Source organism: Drosophila hydei, unplaced genomic scaffold (genome assembly GCF_003285905.1).
Source record: "Drosophila hydei strain 15085-1641.00,03,60 unplaced genomic scaffold, DhydRS2 tig00000172-arrow-pilon, whole genome shotgun sequence".
Taxonomy (NCBI): Eukaryota; Metazoa; Arthropoda; class Insecta; order Diptera; family Drosophilidae; genus Drosophila; species Drosophila hydei.
Window position 1 is genome coordinate 447,469 of NW_022045682.1, and position 13,857 is coordinate 461,325.

Consider the following 13,857-nt stretch of genomic DNA (forward strand, 5'->3'; position numbering starts at 1 on the left):
AACGTGTTTAGCATTTCAAATGCCGTAAAGACCTCAGCTGAGAAGGGCAATCGAACAAAATATAAAAAACCCCAACTAAGCTAACTATACATAAGCAATTGTCCAGGTATTTATACTCTATGGCTGAACACATTTGCTTAATGAAAATGATGTTATTTAAGAGCCCATTCTATGGGCACATAAGCGATTAAAATTATAGTTAAGTTCATAGTTAAATCAATTGTTGAAAGTCGTTTCGAGCGTTGCCCAGCGGCTGTCAATTGACAACTGTAGATCGGAAATTGTTGCTGCATACTTAAGTAAGCAATTGATCATTGTGATAGATCAGCCAACAAATTGAGGTCAAGTCGAATGGGCGAAAGTGTGAGAAGAAGATGAAATGCGAAATATTTGTGAAACAGGAAATTCTTAACTTCAATATCATAAGTCATAAATTAATTTTTTATTTTCAATAATTATTTTATTATTTGTCAATTGAGACACAGATTAGAGCCGTCAAATTTGACTTCCAGTTTATGGATTTATCTTTGTATGTTTGCCACGATATGTGTTAATTAAACCGCATTAATATGTTGATGAAATGCACGGCCAAGTGTAAATATTTAAATGTAAAATGATAAAAAAAATTTGATTGTAACTAAAAATATATTTACCTGTATACGCCGAATTGATCGAACTCAAATTGTCATCGCTTTCACGACTCATGCTGTTCGTGTCTAAAAATAAAACAGAAAAACATATAACGGAAGCAAAGAAAAGAAAAACATCAGCCAAATGAGCATAACAAAATAACAATAATAATAATAATAAACAATATATATACATATATATAAATAAGTGTATGTTGAGCACATGCTGAACCATCGAGAATAAGAAAAGGTAAATTAAATTAAGATTTACGCTACTTACGAACCACAATTGGGGGCAGTGCCAAAGGGCGATGGATAGAAGAGATCCCATAATTCAGTAAATTACATATATATATATTCATTTGATATTCAGGGCAAAGCAACGGGCCAGCTAATTGGCCAAGAAAGCAAACGGCGGCACAACAACAAAAACGCAAATGTGCAAATAGCAATTAGTAGCCGGTAAAATTACCGACTCGAACTCGAACTCGATACATGTATATATAGATACATATATATTGTGTATTTTGTGTGGGCTGGGCAAGCGCAGTTAACAAATTGCACAGTTAAGCGAGTTATATAAACGTTCGATAAGCAACGTCGAACAGGTGAACGTAGCCCAGCTAAAAATATACATTTGCATACGACACAATCGAATCGAAAACACTTAAAGCTTGTCCAGATATAAATAGATATTTTGGAGCTACTCAAAAGTGAGTCGGCTATTAGTGAAAGACACACAAACTAAGTCGGTTGTCCCTAGAAGATACTCAGCCCAATTCGATAAGATACTCCTCAAATAGTTTCAAAATACAAAAGATTTATGTAGACTTATAAACTTTGACAGGCAGCTGAAGGATACTCAAACGATAGTCAAGCAAAGATAATTAAAATATATTAAAACCTATTCGACAGGCAATAAGCTTAACTATCTTTCAGTCTATAAATATCTACAATACATTTAAAGATTGTTTATAGAAATATGTTTAAAAGATACTTTATACCCTTCATCAACAAGCGACAGTTAATCGAAGATACTTAAATGTCTTAAAGATACTCAAGCTTAGCTGCGCATGAACAATGGCAGTTAAAAGATACATTAGTATCTTAAAGATATTCAAAGTACAGAGCCAGTGAGTAAAATATACTTTTATATTTATCAATAAGCTAGTCAAAGGTTTGTCATCACTCAAGTTTAGCTGAGCATGAGCAATAGTTAGTGAAATATACTTATATATCTGCAAGCCAATAAATAAATAAATATCTTTAAGATTCTTTTTTATAAGCTTACTACAATCAGATAAAGATACTTAAAGGCCTTTAATCTTCTTCAGCTTAGCATATGATAGTTAGTCAAAGATAGTTAAATTTAACTGACAGTCGATACATTTAAATATTCTAGAGATACCCAAAGTTTGTAGTAAATAAAATACCTTAAAGATACTTATGCTTGTCGACAGTCAAACGAAGATGCTTAAACATCTGTCAGACACACAAACATGTCACCCAGACGCGTAGCATCTTTGAGCAAGAATCTGTGGGGTGATCCATCAACTTTGGAAACCTTTAGCTGAACACTCGTTCCGACAAACGACTCTAGCAAGCATTTTAATGACCTATTAAAAACGTCAATGCGAATCAGTAAAATCAACGAAATCGACAAATTTGCAAATCAGCCAAAACGTTCTCCGGCTTCTGACATTTACCGGCGAACGTTACGGCGTGTTTTCGTTACGGCTATTGCAAATGTGCGCACTCGAAAAGTGCCGGTAAATTGCAAATATTTGTAGATTGTACACATAATCAAGCTGAGCACCTATATAGGGTATGTTGAACTAAACGCACGCTTTCGCTTGTTTGTCTGCAAAGATTTTATGTAACTGGAAACAAATAAAGAAAGATTGGTTTAAGAGGAAAAAGATAACTCAAAACAGATTAAAAATGCTTTAAAAGTACTTTGCAGCAGCTTTTTGACTATATCTGAAAACAACAGTTGTTTTTCATAACTAACAAGAAAATAAACATCGATTTAAAGCATATTATAAAGTTGGAGTTGTACTTTCTATAGCTTTATACAGTTTTCTGATAAAGCAAATTGAAATTTCATGATTAATTTACCGGGTATCTGCCAGTTGTGTAATGCCCGAATGCAGCATTCTTCATAATTTGCTTGCTGAATAATTAACAACAAAATGCGGCGCGACGATGGCTCGCAGAGTAAACAAACGTGCAAAACAGTCGCTGAATATAGAATTGAAGATGTCTGGAGTTTTGGTTATTATTATTTGTTGTTGTCCGCTTAACTGATCGAACATGAGGAATATATATCTATATTTATACGTGTGTGTACAGCTCAATAGCTGGGCAACTGTTGCCGCGTGTCTCGCCAGATTAAGATTGAGAAAACAACTTAATTACGCCTTGTGCTTTATGCCAAAAAATTATGAAAAGAGCCTTCAAATATGGCCAAACACAATTAAGAGCTGAAGTAATTTGCTTCTTTTGGCCGGTAGCCATAAATAATAGCAAAATGTATATAATTATTAATTTAATGACTTTTGATTTTTGTTTCTTACTCGAATTGTGATACAAATTATGCAACCCACACGCATCGAAATCCGTTTTTGTGGGGCGTGGCAGTCAGTCTAATTGAATCTGCGGGCTATTTAACAGTTATGCGAAATGGCGTGCAGACAAAGCGATCGAGCTGTATCAGGTGAATATTATAGTTGAAATTGAACTGTGAACCATGAACTATAAGCTTGAAGGTATTGCAAAAACCAGTAAGAGTGATCCAATGCAGGAGTGCCCGACTAGGAGATACTATGAAACCTGCGTATAGAAACAAAGACATCTTTACAGACTTATAGGTGGTTAGATCTACTCTGTACGTCCTCCTCATCAAACACATATAAGCTCAACAGGATCTACCACGGCTGCTGCTGCTTGTCTGTTTGTGCAGAGCTGCGAAAATGCTGTTGTTTCGTGGATGAATTAATGTAAACTAAAGTCTACAGACTCAGAAGCAGACATGCTGCCCTGATGTATTCATGCAAAACATTGAAGTAATAGCGGTGATCACATAAACATTCAGATCACTGTAGATGTTTCTGAAATTGACCCTGATCTCTTGGTGTTAGATGTGTATTACAACAGAGGCTAAACAATAAAACACGGCAACAAAATAGATGAGGCAATAAAACTAATCAAATTTCTGACGGGCTTAAGAGAAACATATTTAAAATAAAAAATTAATAAGGTTAATAGATTTTGTGCAATTTTGTTGTCTTGTTTTTAATTTCTTTTGTTGTCTTCTCATACTTTACATTTTAAATTAAATTTAAACTGTAAAGCTAAAGTTTCTGCTCTCACTTACTGTAACAACAACTGGTTGAATAATATTTACAAAGTTGCGCTTGGGAGTTGCCTGGGCAGCACTTAGCACCATGTTAAATGGAACTTTGGAGTGCCACGTTTAATAATTTCGAGAGAAAACAGCTGCGACCGGGGCTTTCGAGTGTCTGTTTCAGTAAGTGACACGTTAATTTATTTGCCTTTGGCTTAGAACAATATCGCATTCGAAATAATTAAAAGCACTCAAGTGTGCGCAACAACAATACAGAAAAACCCATTTGAGTGTGATTAAAATTGTTGTTTAATTGTTTGAAGCAAATACACTATGGGCAGCAGCTGGAGCATGACAACGCATAAGGGAAGTGAATAGGTGTATAAGGAAATGTACGCACTTCAAGAGTGTCGAGCAACCCTCGCAAGAAGTTGATTGGCGCTCTTTGGTCTGTGGGTAGTCCGCGCCATAACGAACTCTGCCATTAGGCGCATATTACACACAAGCTCAGAGGTTAATAATTCATTAGCAGCAAAGCTAGACAGGTGAATTTTTGTGTTTTTGCCGCATCAGAGTACAAAGCTGGGGACCCTAATGGGTTTGTTTACGCTGAAAACCGCTTAGAACTCAAAGAAAGCAACGGAGCGAAAAGACAAAAGTAAATAAAAAGAGCAAAAATATTTCCTGTGATATTTCAGCTGCTGCAAGAGTGATGACAACATTGGAGCTATGCAAAACGTTCCATGGACCAGACGTGGTAGCCCATCAACATTAATTAACCAATTTCGGCAAGACCTGCAGCTAGGCAAGTCTATTCAACTACAGAGAAAAAAGTAAAAGCTACCTGCGGAAGAGGGAAAAAAACACAAAGTTTGAGGCGTATAAAATGCAATTAGCAACTGCCGCGATTGCCGCAATGCGACAGCTGCTAGTTATGCCATGTAACTTAGCGGAAGGCAGGCAGGCTTACGAAGCGCATGTGTAATATTAGCAAATATTAAGCATACGCTACATATGCCGACGCAGATCGTTAAGAAGTGACTTCCATCAAGAAATTGATTGCTATGCAACTTGTACTGATGCAGTCCTATGGTGCGTATGCGCAACATTCAGAAACATTACTCATACGGCGGGTACACCTACGCGGATGCGCACATAACGTTCTAGAACAAATAAACCGAAGCTGAGCTCATTGCGCCAAAATGGCTACAAAAGTAAATTCAAAAAAATAATAAACAAATATGTAAACAAACTGTTCAAACAGCGACACGTTCGACCAGATGACGCCACAATCTATTGTTGAACAGCACAAAAAAAAACCAATTTTAACGACAACTCATAAAGAACGGACCAAATACATGGATGCTACCAATATGAAATGCTGCTATATACTACATAGTTCAGTTCAGATCGATCTTTCAGTTTATCGATGCTCACAAATATGGCGAAAATTCTCGTAACGTCTGCGCCCACAGCTGCCTTTGCCTTTTCGAACCGTGTGTGTAACAAATAAATATCTAATTGATGCGATACAGTTGTGTAAGCGAGGGAGGCGTAGTGGCGGTGGGCGTGGTCACGTCAGCGTCAGCATCAGGGTGTTAATTTAAAAGCAAATCTACACATGGGAAGCTTGAACAGTTTCCGAACTAGGTACAAATTTTAGATTATATTTTAAAAATTCTTTGTTATATTTATATTGTACTATATTTTTCTCTCTTTAGCCAAGGTGCCACTCTTTTCTCGTACACATTATATAAATTAGTAAGAGCTCGACAGAAATTCGAATTGTTGGGATAGGTTGAAGCATTCCAAGCCAATTCAAAGTCAGTTTTTAATACTAATACCTAAGAGAAGTTTAAGTGCCTTCCTGCTCTATTGAAGATTTTTTCCAGCAAATACAATCCAATTCAGTCAATACCATGAATTTTTTTCAGTTGGCAATGCCGCCCGCGCCTAGCATAAAAATAAAAAATTATGTCTGCTTCTCTATATTTTTTTTGTGTACCGCCCGACACGTTATCAGTTGTCAAGAGCACAGCCGAGGCAGATAGTAACAGAAACGAACGAAAAACACACAAAATTCTTGGCTGATAAAATGCCATTGCCAATAACAACAAATGCCAAAAGCAAATTGTCTCCTAATGCTTATGCTTGATTTCTTTGCCATTGTCAAATGTGCTACAGAGCAGGTCTCTTAGTGACTTCCAACAACAACAACTACCACAACAGCGACAAAAAGTTGTCCAAGTCCGCGTCCGGCCGAAAAGAAAGCCCTGTGCACAATAGAAAGTTTGCAGCCGGCTAATTTGCATAGGGTATTAGCCGCTGCCAAAAAGAGTTGGACACAAAATTTACAAATTTAACGTCTATGAACAGCTAACAAATGCGAAAATAAACCCTTTGCGCAATATGTAAATTTTGTTTTCTGTTTATAGTAAAAATTAATAAACCGTAAGCGTTATTTAATTGCTTATAGAAAGGCAGTCAATATAAACTGGAGCTGGCTATAAGAGAAGAATGAAAAAGTGAAGGAAGTAAAGAAATAATTTAACTATTTTCATAGGTCAGTGTAAGCGCGACTAACTAAATATTAAACTAATTATTAGCTTAGTTAAAAGTTCAACAAGTCACTCTGAAATTAATATAGCAAATAATACATTAAAAAGTAAAACAAATAGATGAACCAAAACAAAAATGTTCTAGAAAATTTCCTAAGACATATTAGTTTATCTTTAAATATGTTTAAGAAAAAATAGCAGAAAATTGAAAAGGGAGGATAAGACATTTTATTCATTATTTTCATGGCTATTCGTTGATAAGGCTTTTACTGTAAAGCTCTAACTCTATAGACATTCTGTGAAATTCTGGAAAATTTCTTCAAGCTTTTCTAGCGTAAATGTTTAAATATGTTGAAGAATAGATTAAAAAAATGTCCATTAAAATCTAAAAACTTTCATAGTCTTGAAGCCTTTCACAGGGTATTTCCATCGGCTACCAATGCAGTTTCTACGACTCATCACATTTATTTGATGTCTTTTGACTGCAGTCAAAACTTAAATAAACAATAATACATTTTTATACTTAATTAGCGGTTAGCCGCAAATTTCAATATAGCAAAATCCGGTTAGTGTTTTTTCTTTTTTGTACTTATTTATCATTGTTACCGACAATTGCTGCTGTCGTTGCTGTTGCGCTTTTACTTTGTTGTAGTTTTAGGTTTAAAGTCTATAGAACGACTAAGGTTAATATTGCGGGCCAAACAAAAATAAAAACAAAATTATTCACGTGATTCTCAATGCTTCAGACAGACTGGAGACAGAAGCTGACTAAGCGCATTTGACCCAATTAAAAAGAGTTAGTCAAAGTGACAATTGTATAGGAGAAAATATGTGAAATTGGAGTATGAAGAGAGAATGCACCTTTAAAATGTATAATCGATGAACTAAAAAATTAGAATTTTAGCTTTAAAAAGGAGGCCAAGCCTTAAGAATACAAAAATCTGAGCGGCATAAAAAAAGATAAGAAATTTAATGCAGATAGCAAAAAAGACAATAACTAAATGTGGCCAATTACATTTATCTTATCAAGATAGCAAACAAAAAAAATAAATCTAAAATATTTATAATGTATTAAGAACAGACTTCAATCGGAGCTGAACTGTGCTTCAGCTAATTTGGATTATCAAAAGAATCATATGCCACGGAACGACGGACAGCACTTCCAGAAAATAAGTTAATAACCATGTAAATCCAGCTGCTATAACACGGACTAACTTTAGGTTTCGCATTTATGCGAAATACTGAGGAAAGACAACAGAAACAGTTACTTATCAGCGATCTAAGTATATTTATAAATATATACTATATAAAAGTGTCGGCATTAATATATAAATGACATAGGGGCAGACCGTTTCACAGCACTTGGCACATGCCTTATAGGGCAGCACAGAGGACAACAGCAAAACCTCTAGCAAAAGGGTCACAACTTTTACTTATTTTGTTTTTGATTTTTCGATTTTGTTTTACTTTTTTTTGTTCACCTTTTGAAAATTTGTTTGAGTTTTGGCAGACCAACAATGGAAATTGGTTTCAGTTTTGTCTGACGTATTCAGTGTATATGCAGTATATAGCCCGTATCGTTCAGTTGAAGCCAGTGCTGAACGCAATCATCTGATTGCAGCTGAGCAATAAAACGCGTCCGTCTCGCAAAAAGTCGCTGAAGTTACTGAAAAGCCAAAGTTTTGGCGAACTGACGAGAAGTCGACGAATAGGCGAGCTTTTCAAAAAAAGAGAGACCGAACAGAGATAGGGAGAGCGAGAGAGGCATAGTGAACGTACGAACCAAGCTTTGTAGCACAGTGTACCTCTCTCACTCTCTCTTTCCCTCTCTCTCTCTCTCTCTCTCTCTCTGCCCGTCTGTGTATGAAGCAACAATGTTTTTATTGAATAAACGACAACGCGAAAAACCGTAAAGTTATTTTGTATCTGTTTTTTTTATGTAGCTCGTAACACGGACGCGTTACTTTAATAATTTTTGCAAACAAAAGCGGAGCGCTGATCGTCTCTTTACTACTTTAAGAGGCCAAAGCCTCACTTTCCAGGCGCCCGACTTAAAAAGATTTACATATCCTAAAGAAATGAAAAAAGTAGAGCATTTGATTGCTTACACATTGAAACGTGAACTGAAGCTAAAATGCTTTAATTTCAGGGTAATTTAAAGCTAGTTGTAACCAATGGAAATAGAAATAACAGTAAATATACTATACAAACATTTAGGTAACATTCTCATGATTCGCAATCTACTTGAAAGTTTCTTTAAGTTCAACAGAATTAAAATTAAATTATTAAGTATTCAATGTTTATATTGTATTCGATTAGTTTTTACCATATTCTGCAATTGGAATTCTAATTTTCCAATTTTCATTTCCAATTTGAAGTGCAAGTCTAAAATTCTCATCATATTTTTTAGCATATTTAATCAGAAATTTAAAACACAAAGAGCATCTGCTATTCGTTGAACTGTCAGTTTCAGTTTCTAATTGAAAATACTTGAATGCGTGATTGATGATCGTACAGCTATTTCAATATACAGCAAAGGCTTTTCAAATTGCAAACGGAATTTGCATGAGAAATAGAAACAGATAGAAATAGAGCTGAAACAATTATTGTTAGGGTAACTTGTATTCGATCAACTTCAGATCGAAAGTAAGCCGATTTCAGTACACAGCAGCTTTGCTGAACGAACAAAACCTAATTATTAGGGTATCTGGCATTCCATCAATTTCGCACTTTTGTATCCAATGGAAAATGGGTGCGTGCACTGATTGATGATCGTGGCGCCTATATAATGGCTTTTCAGTCTGAAGCTAAATTACGTTTGGCTTTTTAGCACTTATCGCAGGCAACAGAGAGGCAAAACAAGAAAATAAGGGAATAAGTATATGAATGTCGTCTCGACATAGGGAGATTCGACAGGGTATAAATATGCAATCTGTTCGACAATTGGAAGTACTATAAATAAAAAGCTAAATAATGAATAAGTAAAGGTCAACGCTGTGTCATGTGCCGACACACACAGTGGATCAGATCGCGGATGTGCCCATCCATTAGAAGCTTACAGTCGCCAGCATTGACGATCCGATCTTAAGTCGAAGACAAATCGAGCTTTCAGCTTTGTGTCTGAGACATTTGTAGACACCGAGTATATTGGTTTGGACAAAAGCTTAGCAAAGTCTAGATGTAACTCCCCAAAACTGTTTTACTATTCGAACAATCTATAGACACAGACCGTACTTTGCTGTGCTATGAACAAGCATTAAACAGCTGCCTAGTCCCGCCTTACTTGTTCACTGTGGAGAGCGCACTTGTTTCCGATCGAGATCGAGATCAATAGAATGACATAAGCTCAGCCACGAGCGTTCAACTAGACAACAGCAAAACGCTAACGAGAAAGTGCACAAAAAATGGGAAGAGAGAGAGAGCACATATACTTGGGCTCTGGCTGTGTGTGAAATGCGCAGTTCACAAAATTGACAAAAATATATAATGTATATAGAAAGATCAGCAATTCATGTGTCATCTGATGCTGATGCTGATGCTGCTGCTCTACGCCTGACAGACGGCACGCAGAACACGAAATTCAATTATGAGTGAAACATTTTATAAAGATCCACAGCCCCACACACGGCGAAGAGAGAGAGTGGGGATGGCAGGGGCTGGGGTTGTTAGTTTGTGGGTGGTTAGATGCCCGGCTGTGGGTTTGGCATTGAGTGCTGAGAGATAAGTGACAGGTACAAGCAAGTGATTCACTTTTAAGTACTTAACAAATGCTCTTGACAAAGGGGTATATGCAGTCGAGCAACCAGACAGATAAGAGTCGGTCACAATGCATAAGTGGAATCAAGCTTACATCACATATTCAATAAGAATAAGTTCATATTTTACTGCTATCTAACTATACTATTACTTTAACATAATCTTTCGTATATGAATCATTTTCAAATACTTTGTAGAAGAGGTGTATGCAGTCGAATAATCAGCTGCAAAACTTATTTTTAGATAAAACCAGTTAATTATCTAGATTAAAGATTATGGAATTCAGTTGAGACTCAACTAGAATGAGTAGTATTTATCAGCGGGGTATCTCGTAGTTGGGCAGTTATAGCTGAGAGAGCAGAGCATAGGTAGCGAAGCTATATGTTTGTCCCAGGGTATCTGATAGTCGTGTACTGTATTTGCAATTAGAGAGCTTTTAAGTGTGAAACAAGAAACTGCCAAGTAGCTGCGGTTGCATCGATTCTGAATTTGATGCGCTTGTAATCAAAACCTGACGAGGATCGCGCAAAACAATCCATTAAAATAATATTAAAAACAACAAATAAGCATAAACAATGGGTATTACCTATATGGGCTACTGGGTCGCGATGTGAATGGCTGTGGTTTGGCACAATTACGTGAATGAAGTGTGTGTCGCAGACGCCTCCAACGCAGCCGTCCACGGCTCAATTAAATAGTAGCCGCGTTTCAGTTAATTGGCCATAAGACATAAAGATCTTTCGAAACAGAGTCAAGTATAATTTGTTTAATTGCGAGTGGGCGGCACTCTGCCTCTCTGTCTGACAGAGTAGTAAGCAACTCGATCGGGTCTATTGTTTGTTTATCTGTTTAATGCGTCATTTAGCGCGTTCCCTAATTGGCTAATTAACAAATCATTTGTTTACAAATCAAAGCAATTGCAAACATTTCATATTTGTGGTTGTCGTTAATTTGGTTGTTGTGAGCAGAAACAATGCTGGCAATAGAAGAAGCAATTGAAAACAGGCATTTGGGGTATAAATGTGTAAATGTATGTAACAGGCAGAAGAAGGCGTGGCAGACTCCAGAAAGTATATAAATTCTTGATGAGAGCACAAGGACTAGCTGCGTCATCAAGCAATCTATCTATGCATGTTTACTGATTGCTTTGCTCAAGGTATCTCATAGTCGGGAAGTCCACACTTAACACCTCTTACTTGATAGTTGCCAAGAGCCAAGAATCTAACTAATCTCTTAATGAGCCAAATCCAAATTTGAAACTAGAATATCGTATATCTCCATGCTGTAACATAAATATGTAAAAACAAAGCATTTTTAAAAATATATAAAGCTCTTAAAGAACGGATACTACCACTCTCGCAACCGAGTTATTGCACTTTGCACACAAAGTTTGTAAGCCTTTTTATAGTTCCTCACAATACAAGAAAATAATTGTCTGCATCCTTGTTAAATAACTTCATAAATTCTTATCATTATTTTACTTGATTTGGAAAAAGCTACTTTTAAGCTCAAAGTTAGTGAAAAGCTGGATTCAGCGGGAGTCTGCTCATGTTAGGGCAGATGTTGCCTCAATCTCGCCGTAAAAAAAGCTAGATTTAACGGAAATCAAGCCTATTTTTAGTTAGTTCAAAAAATTGCAATTTGTTGTTTTTTGTTGTGCATTTTTCACATTTATGGCGAAGGGCAGAGCCGTTTGCTGACCGTGTGGGTGCAGCCCATATATTATGATTAGATCAACTGTATTTATTGCCTATTAGAGTGGGTGTTCCAGAGCTGTTATTGGCAGAACCAGAATTACACGACTGGAAACAAGTTTTGAATGGGTATGAGAAGACTTACGAATATCAAGATATATGACTAAGTGGAAGGAAAAGCGTTTCAACTCACCTCTAGGAGGAGGTCCGGTTTTTGGAGTGGTATGTGTGCAACAGAGCCTGCCAATTTTCGATACGGAGCTAGTTGAGCCGTAATGGGAGGGCGGCTTGATTTTTGTGGGTATTCCGGTCACGGAGGATGCGGGCGTGGGTATATTAGATCGACTGGGTGGTTTTATTTTAGGAACTGTGACCGGCATTTCCATACCAGTACCCGTTCCTATACCCGTTCCCATTCCCGTTCCCGTTCCCGTACCCGTTCCCGTTCCCGTTCCCGTACCCGTTCCCGTATGCGAACCCATTTCCGTTTCCACTCCTTTACTCGTCTCTGTTTCCATTGATACAGCAGCAGTAGCTACTGCCGTTGCAGCTATATCCACATTTGTTTCATTTGCTGTTGATTCACTCATTTTACACTTTTTTTAAACTTAACTTTTTTTAAAACACACGCGTATTAAAAAATTTCTCGATATAAAAGCTGGCTATGAAAAACTGCCAATATTTTGTATAGAGGAAATAAGAAACTTGAATGCTGATCACTTACCTTTAAATAAATGATATATTAATTTTTCATAATCGTTTTGCGTTATTTCAACCACTATGCGCTCAACTGACGTTTTGGCGCGCATGCAAGCTATCTCGCTTGCACTTTCGACGGTTCGCGCTCGCACAGCCAACAGCTGATTGAGGCTGATTTTATTTCGGTTTATTTTCAACTTGGAAAACAAACAAAAATAATCGTGACTTTTCGGTTTTGTTGTTCTAGTTGATTTTAGTGTGACCACCCTTTCTCGTTTAATTTTTTTTTTTTTGAAAAAAGATGCGGAAATTGTGCTGCGAGCTTTGACACCTTGAATTAGTTATGCATAATTCTCACAGAGACGCACATCACGCACACAGAGGAACTGCCATAAACACGTATATTCACAGACACACTGACCACTTATATTATTTATTGAATGATCACACACGGACGTTCGCGGGGCATTAAGAGCATAAAACTATTTGTTGTTGTTGCCCCTTTTCCGATTGACACAGATATAAAAAACCACGAACGGTGTCAGCGACGGCCGTTGATAAGATACCGTTGCACAATGCACCGATGTTGACGAGAACGATTTAATGTGTAACGCGTTTATACTAACACAATTTTTTAAATTAATTTACGTGTAAATATTTTGCACAATTTTTGGTGTTGGCTTGTAATTTTTTTGGCTGCGTTGGAATTTTTGTTGTTGCACTGGTGATAGCAAGTAGGTGCTGCACTGAGCATATCGATGTGTTAACCTATCGATACAAATATTACAACTGATTTCGTTGGTACCACTGTTATATGAGTGTAGGTTATTCACCATGGGACCTTTGCTACATATTTGGTTAATTTCTCCTGGTTAATGAAGATAAAATTCATTATCATATTGAATTAAACTAATGCACTACTGTAGAAGAGGAATAAAAAAGTATTTATTAGCATGCGTAATTAACAAGTTCAGCAACATCGGGAATTCGACATATGTCCCAATCTCTATTAGAAATGCAGAATAAGAAAGAAGTAGTAGTAAAATTGTTAGACCATGCAAAAAAATCAAATGAAGAATATCCGTTGCGCGAAGAAAACTCCAGATATGACTGTGTAACCCTGGAAAAATAAAACCAAATGATAAGTAAAATTGGAATGTAGTCATCGATAGCTA

The 13,857-nt window shown here is 36.6% G+C and overlaps 1 protein-coding gene across 14 annotated transcripts in view; it reads right to left on the minus strand.

The window, feature by feature from the left end:
• Positions 1–13,396, minus strand: part of LOC111595194 (restin homolog) — a 30,870-nt gene extending 17,474 nt beyond the window's left edge. For 5 of the 14 annotated variants that reach the window (XM_030223385.1, XM_030223392.1, XM_030223390.1 and 2 more), the window contains exons 1-3: positions 12,708–13,396; positions 12,177–12,557; positions 654–716 (exon numbers count right to left, since the gene is read on the minus strand). In XM_030223385.1, the coding sequence (XP_030079245.1) occupies positions 654–716; positions 12,177–12,557; positions 12,708–12,792 (529 nt within the window). In that variant the 5' untranslated portion in view covers positions 12,793–13,396. Of the gene's footprint in view, positions 1–653; positions 717–8,014; positions 8,215–12,176; positions 12,656–12,707 lie in introns of those variants that run through there. The other 9 variants (XM_030223395.1, XM_030223394.1, XM_030223393.1 and 6 more) reach the window with 6 other exon arrangements.
• Between the last annotated feature and the right edge of the window lie 461 nt (positions 13,397–13,857).